Here is a 14061-nt window from a genome sequence, read left to right as displayed (position 1 = left end):
CAACGTACGGTGCGTGTCGCCGCGTACCCTACGCCGTAGGCTCTGCGTCGATTTAACGCAGAACCATAAACAGCCTTAAACCACAAACACTCACACAGACCGGGTCGGATCAAAACACGGGTTTTATTCCCGACTTCGCCAGCTAAACGCAGTTGCTGGCCAGCTCTCTGCGGTGCAATTAACCCCAATCTTCAGATAAAACTAGTTTGTTGAGGAAAAAATATTAACTGTATTTGTAGCTGCAGAGGAAAAAAATAATCTCACGAGGAAAACAAAAATATTGCTCACGCCTCAGAGCCTCTTCAGCATAATATAGCAGTCAAAAAAAAAAGAAAAGAGAAGTAAGAGGGATACAAAACATGTACTGTATGTTGTACTATTATACAAATTTATTGAAACACATGGCTCTTCAGTAGGGATTAATTATTATTATAATTAATTAATAATAATTAATAATCATTATTTTCTCCATATACCGCTCCCTGGCTTCCTTGTTTAAGGTATCCCAGTTACTTTCCAGCAGTTTAACATCTTTTTTTTGCATTCTGTCTGTTCACTTGGTGAAACAGAAAAGCGTCCGGTCTTCTCTCATCAAAACAAATGCACGCGACGGGACAGGAGTTTTCCGGCAGTACGCGCTGGTGCTCATGGGAAACGTACTGTTCTTTCTGGTAAAGCACTACCGCTTTTGTCCAAAAGATGCCGTCAAACTCAGAAAAGCTGAAAGTTACGTTGTGCTGCTTTAACTGCTGCTATGTCATTCCTGCAGTATTCCTGCAGGTGTTCTGGTCACTGCTATTATTTGTTATTTATTATATTATTTGTAATCAGCACAAATTATCTGTCCCCATATGATAAAATCCACCACCCCCCCTGATTTTTTTTTTCAACTCGAGTACTGCCCATATTGGACCAAAAAACAAAAAACAAATATGAATGGAGCCACAAAAAATTAAGTCTTGTATCAGCCTTAGAATGAAGACAACACATGCTGCGTGTTTTCTATATTAGTTATAACTGGGGGAAGTTTTTTTTTTTCATTATGCACTTCGAGAAAAAAGTCGAAATGTCGAGAAAAAAGTTGAAATTTCGAGAAAAAAGTCAAAATGTCGAGATTAAAAAGGAAAGGAAAAAAGAAGAAAAAAGAGAATAAAAGGAAAAAAGAAAAAAGGGAAAAAAGAAAAAAAAAAGAGAAAAAAAAGAAAAAAAAGGAAAAAAGAAAGAAAAAATAAGAAAAAAAAGGAAAGAAAAAAGAAAAAAGAAGAAGAAAAAAGGTCAAACATTTTTGAAAAAGCTCCAGGAGCCTCTAGGGCGGCGCTAAAGAGTCGCGGGTTGCCAACCCCTAATCTACAACATTCCTATCCAGGGCACAGGTGATTGGTGTCTGGAGCACATCCCATCATGCAACAGTTCCCCAACTGAACCCACCCACGGTGGAGTAATACACAAACACACACACGTACCTGGGAGATGTGGTTGATGGACGACTCCATCCTCCGCAGCTGCGAGGCCTGGATGTCCAGCAGCTGCAGCACATTGTTGGCTAAGGCATTAATCTGGTAGGCAACACTGGCCAGCGACTGGGTGGTGTAGGCTTTGGTCTCCTCCAGCGCCTTCTTTTTGTCTTGAGCCTGGCAGGGAGTGAAGAAAATGCAGAATTCAGAATAAAAATCATAGAAGATATGTCTGCAATGGGTGGAAATTCACACATTCACACAACTTTGACTCTGTTATCAGCTCTGTGTGTGTGTGAAAGAGAAAGGGCTGTGGCTGTTTTTAAACAGCAAAAGCCTGTTCAAGCTTTGAAAGCAAGAAGTTTGGATAAGTGTGTCAGTCTCTGAAGGAAAGATTGGGGAGATAAGAGCCTGGAACTGGACAACACCGTGTTAAATCATTTGGGAGACGTGCACAGTGGGAGTTGAGCCCAGAGAGCAGGAATGCCAGGACACTTTGTGGGATCCCAAACCTCTACCAGGCTGTGCAAACCATCTGTTTCTGGAGGGCTCTAGATAGTAACAGGACTGAATGGACATATTTATAGCTTGGAAACCAAACAGGGACGGTGCAGCCACACACTGCTTGGCCGTCCAACAGAAGACTGATAAAAAGGGTGATTACTTTATTTCTGTAGACATTTAAAAAGGAAAAACAGGACATAAACTTTTAAAAAATCCACTAGGGGTGTAACGATACACTAATCTCACAATACGGTACGTTACACCATATTGAGGTCACGATAACGATACGATACGATATTATAGCAGTATTTTTTTAACAACCTTGAATGAGGAACATATGACTGGAGAAAATTGTCTTTTATTTGAAAGACACAAAATACAAAACAATGCTGTACGTTTGCCCTATTGTTACAGTCTGTAATGCTTTATAACGAGAAAGCCAGGCCAACCATTTTCCACAAACTGAACTAAAAGTAAATGTCAGGTTTGCATTATGATCTTCATACAAGTACAAATATTTTACCACAAACTGAATAGTTTCTCTCATGTATGATTTGACTTTTCCAGAAATTTAACAACTAAAATTAAATAAATAAATAAATAAAATTAAATAAATACATACAATTTTACATCATAAAAAAGATTGATTCATGCTCACCTTATAAATGTAAGAGGAGATTTATTTTTGTTAAGAAGGTTATTTTGGTGATTCAGGGTTCATTATTTTATAAATCTATTCTTTATATTCTGATGTAAATTAGGGACTATAATGACACTAGTCAGTTTATCTGTAGTGATTAGTCTGTTTTAGATTGGGCGGAGTGATACGCCACAGTACGGCACTAGGTGCTGTGTTGATGTTCTAAAATCCTACACTGTTGAGGGACATTAAAGTACACTGGAACTCAGCAGAAGTTGTCCCCGTGTTTATCCTACTCACCACCCCAAAAAGGTTTAATTTAATAAGGTAAGGCTTAACTCTAAACCAGCCTTACATCAGTAAAAGTTCAGAGCTCAAAACCTGCAAGAGTCCCGTGATCGGGACCAAAACGGTACTAGTTTCTTCTGAGCGGAGGAAGATTTTGGTCCGCGGGTCGAGGCGTTACTAGTCCACACAATAGATTAATATTAATAACCCAATATTGCGATACAGTTTGTTACCTCCACGACACGTATCATGACGTTTTTGTATCGCGAAATTTCGTGGCACGATATATTGTTACACCCCTATAATCCACATACAGTATTTGCCTCGTTCTGACCAACTTAGTATTCTAATTTAATAATCCACGGTAAGAGCAACATCAGGTTTCATATAAGTCCTTCACCCCACACTGATAAAACATCTCAGAAGTAATACTTATTTATCAAAACACCGAATCCATTGTTTTCTTTTTACCCCAATGAACACAATCCTTTTCATATTTCAGAATATCTTTCCCTCATTTCAAATGCATGGTTTTATTAACATGCAAATCAGCCCAATCCACCACTTCCACCACTTGTACTTTGTAATTCAGCACACGAGAGAGGATTATCCAAAAAAAAAGTTTCTGTATGAAAAATGTTAATTTCACCAGAAATCTGCCCTGTCAAGTACATAACACACAAACAGCATCAACGTTTAAAAAAAAGCTAAATGAAATGTCATATCATGCCTATGCACAGTGACATTTGGCTGTTCATTGCTCTGATTCTTGCTATCATGGTTGCAACAGTTATTTAGAGCTTTCATAGTAGTTTACTATAAAAATTATCATGTTTATCACCATTACTTACAAATATAATGTAAGTTGACAGTGGTTAAATCCAAACAAAAGGGACTGCAACATCCGACACTTGGATTTCCTTGTGCATCATGATGCAGGTACACTTAATCTTAGAAGTCAGAAACGGTTTATCTTCAAAAATAATTCTAACAAAAAGTAGAGAAAAAAAAATAATGAAGCAATTTGTCGTGCAAACGTGCAAGCTATTTCCAGACAACAAATAATTTATTAGGCCTGTGTTGAAAAAGAAATGTGATTTTCCGATTCTAAATCTATTCTCATATTAATTCCTAAAAATCATATAATTTTTTCATTTAATTCACACATGCGCTGCCACACGATGTTTCTGAAAGCAGTTCTATCAGCATTCTGGGAGCTGATTGGTCCTTACAGCATCATTAGCTGCAATACCTGCTGTTGAATCTCAATATAATACTAGTATTAATATGTTGCAGAACTACAGTCATATCATTCATGCAACAGCTGAAAAAACTGTTTTAATAACACTAACCCAAATCAATATCAATCAATTGGATCAAATCAAATCTTGATAATCGATTCTGAATCTTAAGAATCAGAATCGAATCGATTCTTGACATTTGAATCGATCCCCAGCCCTAATTAGCAGAAGCTTGCAGCGTGACTGGCTAACTGCTGCCTTGCCAGCTACCTGCAGCCGAAGCATCCTGCAAGTTTGCTCAGCCTCTAAAGCCTGGACTGTGGCTGCACCAGAGAGATTAACTGTATCCCAAAACCTGGAGCAGGTTTTAACTTAACTCAAACTGTTCCACTGTACTGAGATACCTCTAAGGGTTAGCCAGCATCAAGGCAAATCTTATGATGATTACAGTCATATATACATACAAACCTTATCTCAGAGCTGTTTTCAACAAACCAGAAAGACAGGGCTGGTATACATGGGTTAAAATCTGGGAAACTGATATCATGGATTAAAAAAAAACCCTGATAGCAACAGCTGACAAGTCTCTGTATACACTCCCAAGCACTTTGAGTTATCAGGCTGCAAAATGTTTGGTTTTTTTATTCCTTTTTTTAAACATCAGAATCAATCTTGACAGTTCGCTGAAATAAAGCAACATGAAACTGAGTGCTAAGGTTGATGCTGGAATACCGTAAACAGTAGGAGACAGACAGACAGACAGACAGACAGACAGACAGACAGACAGACAGACAGACAGACAGACAGACAGACAGACAGACAGACAGTTGAACGAGGGATTCTAGCAGGGTTGAGGTCAGGGAAATGTTCAACAAAATAAGAAGCTTTCATCTTAAATCTTAGGCTTGTTTTATGTTTTTATGAAAGAACTACACACATGGCCAACATTCGGACCCTCCGTGAACGACGCTGTTGTTTGGGATGCTCTGTAATTACACCATCAAACCCTAGGTGTTTTCAGCATCGTTGCAGCTTGTAGTTTGTAGCTCAGACATAGCACTGCGTATTTTATGTTGGAACTGATTAGGGCTGGGGATCCATTCAAATGTCAAGAATTGATTCGATTCCGATTCTTAAGATTCATAATCGATTATCACGCTTTCATTCGATTCGATTCCGATATTGATTTGGGTTAGTGTTATGAAAACCGTTTTTTGAGCTGTTGCATGAATTATATGACTGTAGTTCTGCAACATACTAATACTAGCATTGTATTGATATTCAACAGCAAGTATTGGCAGCTAATGATGCTGTAAGGACCAATCAGCTCCCAGAATGCTGATAGAACTGCTTTCAGAAACATCATGGGCAGAATTACCAAACAGATCCAGGGAGGAAACAGAGACGGATGAAATCGCTTTTATTTTTTCCCATTTATGAGAATTTGGTTTTTAGCATTTTATGCAAATGTAACCCCAAGACAGTATATAAAGCTAAGAAATATAGACAATTTATGCAATTATAACTGAAAACTTTAATGTTTTTCATACCTTTAAACATATATAAGGCAAAAACATGGCAATAGTTACACTTGTGTCCAAGTGGGCATAAACCAAAAAAAAAATACCAAAAGTTGTGATGTAATGATGAAAAAATAAATATATAAATAAATAAATAAATAAATTAAAAAAGAAAGATCAATCTTTAGACATATGAATCGATTTTTAGGAATTAATATGAGAATCGAATTAGAATTGGAAAATCAATCTTTTCAACACAGGCCTAGAACTGATAAATGTTAAGTAACTTTTACTGACATTACAGCAATCAAATAAATTAAATGATGCTCTGTCATTCCCTCAAGCGCAATTTCATAATCAATCTGTTTGTCTACCTGGCTTAAAAACAACAAGTAAACAGTATTGGGAACTGTATAGAGGGAGATAAAATGCTACCAAGCAGACCAATCTCATTTGTTGCAGCAAAGTCGATGCGTAGTAGGGGTGTAACAATATATCGTGCCACGAAATTTCGCGATACAAAAATGTCACAATACGTGTCGTGGAGGTGACAAAGTGTATCGCGATATTGGGTTATTAATATTAATCTATTGTGTTTACTAGTAACGCGCATCCGACCGACCGCATCTCGACCGACCGCATCTCGACCCGCGGACCAAAATCTTCCTCCGCTCAGAAGAAACTACTCCCATGTTGTGGTCCCGTTTTGAGCTCTCAACTTTTCCTAATGTAAGGCTGGTGTAGAGTTAAGCCTTACCTTATTAAATTAAACCTTTTTGGGGTCGTGAGTAGGATAAACACGCGGGCAACTTCTGCTGAGCTCCGGTGTACTTTAATGTCCCTCAACAGTGTAGGATTTTAGAACGTCAACACAGCACTTAGTGCCGTACTGTGGCGTATCACTCCGCCCAATCTAAAACATATTAACAACTACAGATAAACTGACTAGTGTAATTATAGTCCCTGATTTACATCAGAATATAAAGAATATATTTATAAAATAATGAACCCTGAATTGCCAAAATAACCTTCTTAACAAAAATAAATCTCCTCTTACACTTATAAGGTGAGCATGAATCAATCTTTTTTATGATGTAAAATTGTATGTATTTATTCACTTTTATTTATTTATTTAATTTTAGTTGTTAAATTAGAAAGAAAAAAGTCAGATCATACATGAGAGAAACTATTCAGTTTGTGGCTAAATATTTGTACTTGTATGAAACTGAAGATGCATAATGCAAACCTGACATTTACTTTTAGTTCAGTTTGTGGAAAATGGTTGGCCTGGCTTTCTCTTTAAAACTTAAACAGTTATAAAGCATTACAAACTGGAACAATAGGGCAAACACACAGCATTGTTTTGTATTTTGTGTCTTTCAAATAAAAGACAATTTTTTCCAGTCATATGTTCCTCATTCAAGGTTGTTAAAAAAATACTGCTATAATATCGTATCGTATCGTTATCGTGACCTCAATATCGTGTATCGTACCGTATCGTGAGATTAGTGTATCGTTACACCCCTAATGCGTAGTTACTTTTTTTGGAAGCTGCTAGTCAGACAATGACAAATGTTACATTACAGGGTCACAACGACTTTATACTAGGCCTGTGTTGAAAAAAATCGATTTTACGATTCTCAATTGATTCTCATATTAATTCGTAAAAATCGATTTGTATGTCTAAAGATCGATTATTTTTTTCCCATCATTACATTGCAACTTTTGGTATTCTTTTGTTTATGCCCAAAAAAGGAACGTTTTGTTGGACACGAGCATAACTATTGCCATGTTTTTGCCTTTAAATATGTTTAAAGGTATGAAAACATTAAAGTTTTCAGTTATAATTGCATATATTGTCTATATTTCATGACTGTCATGACTGTCTTGGGGTTACATTTGCATAAAATGCTAAAAATCAAATTCTCAAAAATGGGAAAAACTAAAACAGATTTCATACGTCTCTGTTTCCTCCCTGGATCTGTTTGGTAATTCTGACCCACATGATGTTTCTGAAAGCAGTTCTATCAGCATTCTGGGAGCTGATTGGTCCTTACAGCATCATTAGCTGCAATACTTGCCGTTGAATCTCAATATAATACTAGTATTAATATGTTGCAGAACTACATATAATTGATGTAAAGGCTGAAAAAACGTAATAACACAAACCTGAATCGATATCGGAATCGAATCAAAGCGTGATAATCGATTCTGAATCTTAAGAATCGGAATCGAATCGATTCTTGACATTTTGATCCCCAGCCCAACTTTATACCATGTGTTTGACACAGAATCACCCATCATGCTTCACAGATCCTTATCAAGGAGAAACAGTTTCTATGACACTAAAAAAGTTGGACAAACAAAGAATAGTGCCAAATGCATTGATCTTCATGTGGTGATTTGGGCATGCAAACAATGTACTGAAGAAGCAAGAAAAAGTGTATTTCTTGTTGATTTGCAGCAAAGGCCTGGCTGTAATTGGAAAAAACGGCTTCATTGTTGAGCTCCGCAAATGTCCAAAGAGATTACTGTAGTTTACAGAACCCTTGAAAAAGCTGCGCTCTACGTTTAAAGTACCAGCTTTATGGGAGACAGTCTGACAGTTTTGCCAAATGACTCTTTACAAATGTCTGATCTAAGAGTAAAACCTCATTCTGTTTCTTCCAGCATCCCTGATTTGGTAAACAAATCACAGCAGGCATAGTGCATATAATGCTGCCACTTCAGTTGATGGTCTGACTGTAGGAGTAAAAGCGTTATACGGACGAGTACACAGAGCCAGTCAACACGGAGGGAGTCAAGCAGACGGTGCATCAGACACGATGTAGTATCAGGTACAAGTGGGGTTTAATGAAGCTCGTCTTGTACTCAGAGTACCAACTATTTCACATATTCAAATTTACTGTGCATGGCAGGAACAGCAGAAACTCTGCATTCTCTCAATAGTCTTTGGGCCAATCCCAATACACCCCCTACTTTCTACCACTAGCCCTCACCCACTACCACTAGTCCTAAAAATGAGTAGGGCCTTGTAATGTTCCCTAGGGATTGGGACACCACTTGCTACGTCACTGCGTGGTTTACGTTCGGGTACGTAAGTGACTACGTAGTTACGTTTGCACAAACGTCACACCATATCAGGAAGCCCAGAGCTAAAAGCTGTTTTAATTTCCGCGGTAGCGCTGTTAATATGCCACTTTATTAAGTTTTAATATTTTTTCAGGCTTAAAAGTAACCGTTAAGATCCCCAACCTGGGCTCAGTTTATCCAAATGTTTCGGGATGAGAAGAGGCGATTTATGGTTCCGCGTTAAATCGACGCAGAGCCTACTGCGTAGCTTACGGCGTACGGCGCGTGTCGCAGCGTACCCTACGCCGTAGGCGCTGCGTTGGTGTAACGCAGATTCTACGGCGTAGGTTACGCGGCGACGCGCACCGTATGACGCGCGTCACCACGTAACCTACTCCGTAGGCTCTGCGTTGGTGTAACGTGGAACCATAAATCAACCTTTATTCTGGCGAGATCTGAAAAGACTTCGCCACAACGGGCGAACGAGGGATTGTGTACATTCACTGAGTGAATATAACGCATTTTTATGTAGAAACTAACTCAAAATATTGATTTTATTCACTAAATATTAGAAATGTCTGCCATGTTTTTATGTTTGATTCAGTCTGCAAATGATGACGTAAAGCATTCTGGGAAATTTTCTCTAGCCCTCGGTCGGCGAGTCAGTATCTGAAATCCCTCTCTGTGAAGGGCCAGATTCATACACACTAGCCCTCGTTATGTCCACTAGCCCTACATGCAAAGAGGAATTGGGACACCACTACCCTCACGGGAACGCACAAAATTTAGGGGTAGAGCTGAAAAGTAGGACTAGGGGGTGTATTGGGTCTGACCCTTTATCTCCAGTTGTGCTTTTCAAGTGTGACTAAAGGCAGGCGGAATTTAAACTAGTGGTTTTAAATGTCCCTAAAGAGATCATTATTCAGGAGAAACCAAATACATACGTCTTCATATGGGCAGGCATTTCTTTCCTGCAGCAATAAATAAGCCCATTGTAAATGTCGTAGTGCTGCAGGGTTTATAAAACCCTTAGTAACCAGGGTGTGGGTAACATGACAACAGCATGACGATCATGTTTATAGAAAAGATATTAAAGTCAGTAAATTCGCCAGTATGTCAGGGATTTGTTTTCCCTTGAGACACTTTGAATCTGTTGGTAATCAGCAACGCCTAACAACTTTTCTTTTTTATTTCCTCATTGTTATGAATCACAAAAAATAATGAATAATATTTAAAAGCAAACTAATAATTCGTCATCAAAATAATTAAAATGAGGAAGGCTGTCATGGTGGTGCTTCCCTGGTCCCCTCATAAATATGTCCTGGTGATAATTCCCATAAAAATTACATGAGGTGAGGTATGCATAAAAACAGTCATGTACATGTGCACTCGTTTCTTATTCATATTTAATGAAGTATGGAATGGTTTCCTCTGGGAAATAATAATCATTATTATCTTTTTGTATGCATGTGTGATTACCACTCTCATTTACAGTCCTGAATCGATGCACACGCTCGCCTACTTATTCATTTGCATAACAACTTTCTTCTTCTTCTTCTTTATTTGAGCTACAACTGAAGGGACATCACACTATACGTTAAACGCAAAGAAGAAGCACCTTTTTACCAAACATGAAAGTGAGACTCTCATCGTTGCAGCAGATAACAGCAAATAATTGTATTTGGTGGTTTCTTTTGAGGACTAATGAACAGAACAAACACCAATGAATGAAAATAAAGATCTCTGTGAGACAACTCTATCTAAGTTTAGAGCAAATTACCAGCTGAAAGCATCAGGGCTGCTGCTTTATCAGCAAGTGATGAAACGATGGACGTAGATTGAACTTGGAGATGATCAGGGAGGGGGCACAAGTGTAAAGAAATTAAAATAAATTAAAGCTGCAAGCAGCGATGAACGGGCCCTCGCACTCACGGCCACCGTCCCCCATAAGCATATCAGTAATGACACCACCCACGACTTCCTATGTCAAACCATTCAAAAGTTATAGCAGAAAAAAGGGACGACAATCAGAAGAAGGGGCGGGGCTAATTTTCACCAATTATGGTCAAGGACTCATTACAGAGTCTCATGACACCACTCACGACCCTTTATGTCAAACCATTCAAAAGTTATGGCAGAGAAAAGTATTCTAGGGGGCGCTGTTGAGCCGTTAGGCCACGCCCATTAATGCAAACCATGAAATTCATCGCCAGGCCTGGCTTGCATGCAAAATTTGGTGACTTTTGGAGAACTATCAAATATGGACCAATCAGATGAAGGGGAGGCGCGCGTTTTGGCGTCTAGCGTCGCCACGGTAACACTTTTGAAAGAGAAAAGTAATGCGGGTAGTCGCAGGATGGAGACGCACATTTTGATGTATAACACACCTGGGTTCACGTTACGGTTCGGACCGTATTAATTGCCGAAGGAATGGCATAAATTGCGCCAAAATTACACAATTAATTCAAAATGGCTGACTTCCTGTTCGTTTCGGCCATGGCGCCAAGAGACTTTTCTTTAAGTTGCGACATGATACAGGTGTGTACCGATTTTCGTGCATGTACGTCAAACCGTATTGTGGGGCTTGAGGCACAAAGTTTTCCGGGGGGCGCTGTTGAGCCATTTTTCCACGCCCATTAATGTAAACCATAAAATATCAAATTTATCGCCAGGCCTGCCTTGCATGCAAAATTTGGTGACTTTTGGGGAACTATAAAAATATGGACCAATCAGACTAAGGGGGGCGCGGTTTTTGGCGTCTAGCGTCGCCACGGTAACACTTTTGAAAGAGAAAAGTAATGCGGGTAGTCGCAGGATGGAGACGCACATTTTGATGTATAACACACCTGGGTTCACGATACGGTTCGGGCCGTATTAATTCTCGAAGGAATGGCATATATTGCTCCAAAATTACGCGATTAATTCAGAATGTTCAAAATGGCCGACTTCCTGTTCATTTTCGGCCATGGAGCCAAGAGACTTTTCTTTAAGTTGCGACATGATACAGGTGTGTACCGATTTTCGTTCATGTCCGTCAAACCGTATTATGGGGCTTGAGGCGCAAAGTTTTTTCTGTCTGAACCAACCAGATGAAGGGTGGGCGCGCTTTTTGGCGTCTAGCGTCGCCACGGTAACGCTTTTGAAAGAGAAAAGTAATGCGTGGTGTCGGAGGATGGAGACGCACATTTTGATGTATAGCACACCTGGGTGCACGTTACGGTTCGGGCCGTATTAACTGCCGAAGGAATGGCATAAATTGCGCCAAAGTGACACGATTAATTCAAAATGGCTGACTTCCTGTTCGGTTTGGACCATGTTGCCAAGAGACTTTTCTTTAAGTTGTGTACTGATACAGGTGTGTAGCGATTTTCGTGCATGTACGTCAAACCGTATTGTGGGGCTTGAGGCACAAAGTTTTCCGGGGGGCGCTGTTGAGCCATTTTGCCACGCCCATTAATGTAAACCATTAAATATCAAATTTTTCGCCAGGCCTGACTTGCATGCAAAATTTGGTGACTTTTTGGGCACGTTTAGGGGGGCAAAAAGGCCTTCCTTTCGTCAGAAGAAAGAAAGAAAGAAAGAAAGAAAGAAAAAAGAAAAATTCCTACAGATACAATAGGGCCTTCGCACTGAAGGTGCTCGGGCCCTAATTAAAAAAAGGTATGTTGACTTCATTTTTAGACTTGAAAGTAGGCCTGTGTTGAAAAAAATTGATTTTCCGATTCTAAATCGATTCTCATATTTATTCCTAAAAATCGATTCGTATGTCTAAAGATACATTTTTTTTTTCATCATTACTGTACATTACAACTTTTGGTATTTTTTTGTTTATACCCAAAAAAGGAATGTTTTGTTGGACACGAGAATAACTAGTGCCATGTTTTTGCCTTTAAATATGTTTAAAAGGTATGAAAATATTATTACTGTCTTGGGGTTACATTTGCATAAAATGCTAAAAACCAAATTCTCAAAAATGTGAAAAACTAAAACCGATTTCATACGTCTCTGTTTTCTCCCTGGATCTGTTTGGTAATTCTGACCCACACGATGTTTCTGAAAGCAGTTCTATCAACGTTCTGCTTTTTTTTTTATTACATTTTCGCCCGGTGAACTTTAACCCAGTAGTCACGCCATTTAATTCACACATGCGCTGTTGAGCTGTTGCAATTTCTTTCTTTTTTTGCACTTTAAATGGATATTGAAAGGCATATTTGAGTTATGTATTTCTTAGTTATTTATTTCATACAAATAACTTTTTGAATTTTTGTTTTTTTTGCCCAAAAAAGGATGTTTTGTTGGACACCAGAATAACTGGTGCCATGTTTTTTGCCTTTAAATATGTTTAAAAGTATGACAACATTAAGGTTTTCAGTTATAAATGCATAAATTGTCTACATGTCATTGCTTTATATACTTTCTTGGGGTTATATTTGCATAAAATGCTAAAAACCAAATTCTCAAAAATTAAAAACCGAAAAAAAAAACATAGAAAATGGAAAAAATAAAAATGGAATGTGGGAAAAAATAAAAGCAATTTCATTCGTCCTCTGTTTGCTGCCCTGGATCTGTTTGATAATTCTGATCCACACGATGTTTCTGAAAGCAGTTCTATCAGCATTCTGGGAGCTGATTGGTCCTTACAGCATCATTAGCTGCGAATACTTGCTGTTGAATTTCAATATAATACTAGTATTAATACGTTGCATAACCACACAGTCATATAATTCATGCAACAGCTGAAAAAACAGTTTTAATAAAACTAACAAATCAATAATCGCTTCTGAATCTTAAGAATCGGAATCGAATCGATTCTTGACATTTGAATGGATCCCCAGCCCGATTTCAAAGCCTGAAATGGCACAAGAGCCAACCAACGCTATTGTGCCGTTAAATCCTAATGATTACAAAGTACTCATCCTCTTCTCAGTCTCATTACGCTGGAAAAATTATCTTATGGTACCACAAGTGACCCATTAACGAGGCCCTGCCAAACTGGGCCTTTCTTACTTTCTTGGAGGTTTTACTGAACTTTTTTCCTTCCAACGAAACTGTGATTCCTGAAACCTGTTTCTATGTTAGTTTTTGCTGCTGGTCTGCATTAGATTTCTACTGGTAATTCTGGCCGACGTGTATAATCCAGGTGCCATAAAGAAAAAATCCAGTCCAGCAGCTGTTCCAACCCAGGGGTTGGCAACCCAAAATGTTTTAGAGCCATATTGGACCAAAAACACATAAAAACAAATATGTCTGGAGCCGCAAAAAATGAAAAGTCTTGTATCAGCCTTAGAATGAAGACAAATGGAGAAAGGAGAAATGTTGAGAAAAAAGTCGAAATGTTGAGA

General features: G+C 38.5%; 1 protein-coding gene across 4 annotated transcripts in view; it reads right to left on the bottom strand.

Moving 5' to 3' along the window:
- The window catches only part of LOC133453117 (abl interactor 1-like), a 59092-nt gene that overhangs the window by 41562 nt on the left and 3469 nt on the right, over positions 1-14061 (bottom strand). For all 4 annotated transcript variants that reach the window (XM_061732991.1, XM_061732993.1, XM_061732992.1 and 1 more), the window contains exon 2: positions 1464-1631. In XM_061732991.1, the coding sequence (XP_061588975.1) occupies positions 1464-1631 (168 nt within the window). The remainder of the gene's footprint in view (positions 1-1463; positions 1632-14061) is intronic.

Source organism: Cololabis saira, chromosome 10, assembly GCF_033807715.1.
Source record: "Cololabis saira isolate AMF1-May2022 chromosome 10, fColSai1.1, whole genome shotgun sequence".
Classification (NCBI taxonomy): Eukaryota; Metazoa; Chordata; class Actinopteri; order Beloniformes; family Belonidae; genus Cololabis; species Cololabis saira.
Note: the sequence above shows the minus strand (reverse complement) of the source record. Positions and strands in the feature narration are given on the sequence as shown.